The following is a 6000-nucleotide window of genomic DNA, read 5'->3' as shown; positions in this document are numbered from 1 at the left end:
TGAGTCAAATCCTTGACTCCGTGACAGGTAACTATTTACACTGGGATCTAATAAACATAAGCTTAATGATACCCAGAAAGGAACTGACATTTAATTAAGGCATCAATGATGTAAGAGCCAACAGTAATTAGCAGAAACAGAACGTCAAAAGGCCCTGTGATGGCTAACACAGAATTACTATCTAGAAAGAATCTGGAAATGAGAATGGGGACCAGTTCTTTACTTCATCTCTGGTCCCCTTTATTTGCAATATTTTTTTGAGTATAGACATATTATTGTTAATGATTTCTGAGTGATTTATATAGAAACAGCAGTTTTCTCTTAAAGCTAAACAATAACTTCTCTGTTTTAAATTGAGCAGGTTGAGTGTCCTATCATACTATAGAACTATTTCAGCTAATGATAGATCTGGGTCGCCTTGGTTTCAAAAGGTACCATTCCCGGTACATCAATAAGCACTCTAGGTAGTTATTTTGTTCCCTATTTCAAGGACTATGCTTTTGATCTAAAATTCCAGCCCATTTGTGGACAAGGGGTAAAGTACTCTCTTCTGTAAAACTATTTCCTGATGGAAGGTTATTGTTGTCAGGGCCCAGGAGAGCTGGAATACTAGTAAAGGCAAGGACAGAATTGCTACGTAAGATTTGAAATTTTCTTCATTAAGAAGTCACATATGTGGAAGTTCATACATTGTACCCTTCCTTCATGTCTGGGTGGGCTTACATATCCATCACTAGCACACTAGAACACAGCAGACGGAATGTTAAATCACTTCCAGAGTAACTCATGGAGCACCGCTGTTTCTGCTTTGTTGGCTAGAACCCTCTTTCTTAGATTCCAGTGCTGCTCTCAAGATATCTGGCTAGTTTAGGGATACTATAGTGGAAAGATGCCAAACTGCTGAGACAGCAAGCATAGGCTAAGTGGTACAACTTTAGCTGCTGAGCAGTTCCAGCTCAGGCACCAGAAGTGTCGGTGAGCAAGGCCCCTGGTCATTCCAGCTCCCAGCACTGGTGTTGTGGAGCAGACAGACAGATCGCCTTGGCCACCTGTCTAAGTTCCTGGCCCACAGGATCTGCGAATGACAAAATGATGTTCTTGGTGAGTGTTCTAAGATTAAGGATAGTTTATTAGACATGTACAACAACAGGTACCAGCCCAGACAAAAAACATTACAACTAAATTGGGAATGAAATACCCATTTAAGGCCAATATGATGCTTTGGAAACAGTCAACAGTTGGTGTTCGATATAACTGTAGAATCTTATGTGAATGAAGCAATGGCTGTAAATTCTCCTAGCATGATGTCTGGCAATAAAGAACAGGATGGATTATTATGTCAAAGAACACACACACACACACACACACACATTTCTGAGTGATTATTCTTTGTGACCAGCTAGTTATCAATATTTATGTTCAGTGTTTCAAAACTTTAAATGTATATTTTGAAACTGCAGAGGAACAAGACTGGATTTATTAATAAGGTCATGAAAATCTGGGTCTCATCTCTTTCTTTTTCTACAAACTTCATTTTTTTTCATTCTCCAATACATTTCATTACTTAGGTAAAAATTAATAAACTACAAAGATAAAAATTTGACCCCATATGGAAAAATCTGATGCATGAAAAATTAGTATTATATTCTAGAAAAGAGGAGTTAAAATGATTTAATGATTAAAGTATAATGGGGTTTTCTATACTTCCGTGTGTATGTGTGTTCATGCACACACATGTGCAAATACAAGCACATGTGCATGTATCTTTAATTCATGAATTTCAAAATATAGGTCGGTTTAATAGAGCACTTTCTTTTGGGGACAATTAATGCTTCTTATAAACTGAAGTTTGATCAACCATCCTCGCTGCAGAGACTTGATTTAACTTAATAACTCTGCATACAGACACCACAGACACATTGTTCAGAACTAAGTGGTCAATAAGGCCGCTTTAATTTCAACAGATACAGGAGCACTAGTTCCCATCTACGCATCGAGGATCACTTCCCAGACACCAGGTCAGGATCTGTCTGTAAACATCACTGCACCATTGTGCTACAAGTGAGACGTGGGTACCCAAAGGCAAATCACCTTGTCAAGGTCACTGAGCTAAAAATCAAGCTGAGCTTAAAAGATAATTCAGTCTTACTTTATAAAGGAAACACAGTAAAAAATCATATGTGAGAATTACATATGATATGACCACTCACAAGAAAAATTAAATGCCAGGTTGGGTTTTAAGTCTATACATGTGGTATTATTCTCTTCAATTAGAATAATGGAACAATTTTGAGAATGCCATTGTTATTATAACTGTACAGTCTGAATGTCCATCCAGTATATCCATTTTCTACCTGTATATGTTGGTAATTATAAAATATATACATGGAAAAACATATAGTACATTACAAACCAAATGCAAATAAAATATTTTTAGACTATAGAAATTCTTAAAGCATGTTATATTAATCCTATTAAAAATGGCTTTTTTATTTACAATACATAGTCTTTAAAAATCTACTCTGAGAAACAAAACTCTTTGGTTCAGCAAAAGGACTCTAAATATGTAAATATAATTTATTAAGGATGCACTTTCTTATCTGGGCCTCGCTTATCTGGCTTAAATCTTCAGCAAATAGGTTGCCGACTTTCTATAAAGAATGAAAAAATACGTGTGGAGTTGGTGAAGTTTGCTTTTCACATAGAATATTATCATATGAAAATACAATCAGAAGTTTGAACGATACAGGTATTAGGAATGATGCAGAATGTCGTTTCTACCCTGCCGGATTAAAAAGATAGAGTGAAATTTGCCACCATTTTGGAAGGACGAGAGGAAGTAGTTGTGATCAACACCCACCAACACTCACTGGTGAAATCCTCAGGGACGGGTGACCAGTGCACTGAATCTCTCCTATTCACTATTTGGAAGACTGCCAAGTCACAAAAGAAAGAGAGCAGATTCTGAGAGTTCCTTTGACTTCTAAAATCCTATCACATCCCCAGTAGCTTGTGCTGTAATTATATACATGACTCAAATGCTTTAAACAAAGCCACTAACTCCTCAGTGATTACAACAAATACCAGCATCTGCCAACCGGCTTCTCAATAAAGAGTAAAGGTGGTCCTTCTGTTCTTTGTGTTTATTAAGAGCAGTAATAACGGACTAAACAGTATATCTCAGAGTTTGAAAGAAACAGCAACTTTACCTACCAGAGTTCATTGTGCTTAGTCTTTTGTGGGAAGGAAATGTCCTTCGTATTTTGTTCCACCAGGTTTTCTATTTTGCTAGTGGAAATATTTTTTAATATAAGGTAAAACATTTCCAAAGGCCCAATATTTAGCCATACTTTCTAAATGATTTTTAATGAAGATACTGAAAAATCTCCGAGCTATCACAGCTGGCCAAAGGAAAAAGAAAGTTTTTGTTTACTCTTCTAAGTCATTAAAAATAATGGAATTATCTGATTTGATTAACTGATTTCCTTAAGTAACTGGTATTTCTGACTAGTATTCAAATGTTTTCTTTTCCCTGGATGGAATCAGAAAAACAATTTAGTGTATTTTTAGGTTAAAAGAAGCTGAAATTCATGATTTCTGGAAACCATCACTTGAAGATATCACAATATATGTCTGTTCAGCTCTGGAAAGATTCTTCTAAAGTTGTTCATATTCTTCCTTCTATCTGGATGACTTAGGTGCCCAAGAAGACAATATTAATATTTTCTTAGGATTCACGGCAAGAGAGTATGAGTTGTAGGGAGTAACAGATCTCGGAGAAAACTATGCTATGCCAGCAAAAATATATCTGATCAAGTAAAAGGGAAGGAACAGTCTTTGACAGCAGAGACAAACACAGAATGGAATACAGGGGTAATTCACAGCATCTAAAGGAGACTTTCTCATTCAGAACCACATCTAGCCGCTCTGCTTCCGCCATCCATCAGGATCTTCTCCCCGATGATCTTCCAAGAGATCTTCCCGAGGTGCTCATGAGAGGAATTCTCAGCACGGTGTCATTGATCCTCGTGTGCCGTCACTTTTCTTCTGTCAGAAGTCTTTATCCCAGCCTGACATCTCATCCGGAGGCACCCCCCTTTCAGGAGGATACTTGTCAAAGTAGCTGTGATCTATGGGGCCACTGAGCTAATGGAGGAAGGACAGAGCGGAGGTGAGGATCGGGTGAGCAAGCATGCCAGTATGTCACAGTCTCAGCCTCATAAGACCATCCCATTAGATGACTAGAGAAAGCGAATGATTTAGTTCTTAGTTACATTCCTCGGGAGCTACCAAACCTGAGGAAGTATTTTCCAAAGGAAAGGTGAAACAAGTACTATCTACCTTCTTTTATCAAATTAAGAAACAGTTTCAAAACAAATACTTTTTAAAATATCAAAATTTATCAGAATTCCCCTTTCATTTAAGTTTCTTACCAATATTGAATTTGAACAGTTCATTCAACCGTAATAACTAATAAACTATGCAAAATAGCAAACAAATGGACAATTCGAAATCTTAGTAATGCTGAAATGTCACTAAGAATAAAATGACTCTGATATTAAATTATTTTGTAACCAAGTGGTTTGAAATTCTCTACTTAAAACAAACTGCAAAGCACCTAATTAAATAAGATGAGGAACAATTAATGACATTATTGTGATTTATTATGGTGTGTTTGGGATTGTCCTGGGATTATCACCCCTATGCTTAGTGGATGTCATACTGGACAGCATAGGCTAAGAGAATGTGGAATATCACGTGACTTGGGAGCAGTGTGTCAAGAACTAATAGGTCAACATTCTACCAAATTTATGAGTGTTGTCTGAAAGAATTGTGGAAGCCGTGTCTCCCTTTGCACACTCATACATCGATAGCTCAAAGTTTGCACAAGAGGTAAACTGTAGTAGAGAATGAAATTCTATTCTGACATATTGGTGTAAAAAATGTGATCTCGCCTAATTTCTTCGACTACACTTACTGTAATTTAAATACCATAGGAGATTAGATATCTGTTGATCATTTAAAATGTACACACCATTCCAAAGGACCCAGGTTCAATTCCCAGCACCCACATAACAGCTAACAATTGTCTGTAACTCCAGTTCCAGGATCTGATATCGTCACACCAATCCACATAAAATAAAGTTAAATAAATAAAAAAATGTACACACCAATATTATTCTTCCTCTTCCATTCTGTTCTCCCTTCTAAATTTTTCTCAAAGGCAAATAGGTTTATGACTGACTATTGCTCTTGATCATTCTTTATATGCCTTACATTTTAGTTCATTTTTCCTATTTGTGTAATAATGCAAGCATTTCTTTCATATATAGATATAATTACATTTTTAGTAGGACGTGTTGTTAGATGACAAATGCATCACAACTCTTATGGTAATTAATAATAAACTGCATTTCATCTGGGCACCTGAGCAACTCTGATGACTTTGAGATTTAGAAGACACTGTGATATATTTAATTCCTGAGAGGCGACCTCAGTGCTCATCAAATAGGCAATGCTATTATTTTTACTTGTGTGTATTCATGGAGCATATGTATGCTTGTTATACATGTGTGGGGGTACCACACATCGCACATATGTGTACATGCCTGTGGAATCCACCTCATTGCTTTCTACCTTATGTTTGGAGACAGTATCTCTCCTTGAATTTGGAGCTCATCATTTTGGTAAGAATAGCACTGGTGAGTTCCAAGGATCCTGCAGCCTCTGTCTCCCCAGTCTTAGGATTACAGGCACACACTACAATGCACAGCTTCGTATGTGTGGGATCTTCATGTTGCGTGCACGCACTTGAAAACTGAGCCTTTCCTCCAGCCCCAGCAATACAATTTAAGTTCCTATACCATAATTACTAGGACAGACTCACCTATTAAGTAATATTTCAAAGAAGCACCTAAAATCTTTTGTGTACATGCTATCTCACTCTTCCTCCCCTTCTCCCTCTTTCAAAAGTCTGTTTTAAAAAGCTTGTTCCTAGAA

The 6000-nt window shown here is 36.9% G+C and overlaps 1 protein-coding gene across 2 annotated transcripts in view; it reads right to left on the bottom strand.

Moving 5' to 3' along the window:
* Positions 1-1239: 1239 nt before the first annotated feature.
* Positions 1240-6000, bottom strand: part of Prkg2 (protein kinase cGMP-dependent 2) — a 98212-nt gene continuing 93451 nt past the window's right edge. For both annotated transcript variants that reach the window (XM_038334406.1, XM_038334412.1), the window contains one exon: positions 1240-4146. In XM_038334406.1, the coding sequence (XP_038190334.1) occupies positions 4051-4146 (96 nt within the window). In that variant the 3' untranslated portion in view covers positions 1240-4050. The remainder of the gene's footprint in view (positions 4147-6000) is intronic.

This window comes from Arvicola amphibius, chromosome 1, assembly GCF_903992535.2.
Source record: "Arvicola amphibius chromosome 1, mArvAmp1.2, whole genome shotgun sequence".
Taxonomy (NCBI): Eukaryota; Metazoa; Chordata; class Mammalia; order Rodentia; family Cricetidae; genus Arvicola; species Arvicola amphibius.
This window is presented reverse-complemented; position numbering and strand designations above follow the sequence as displayed.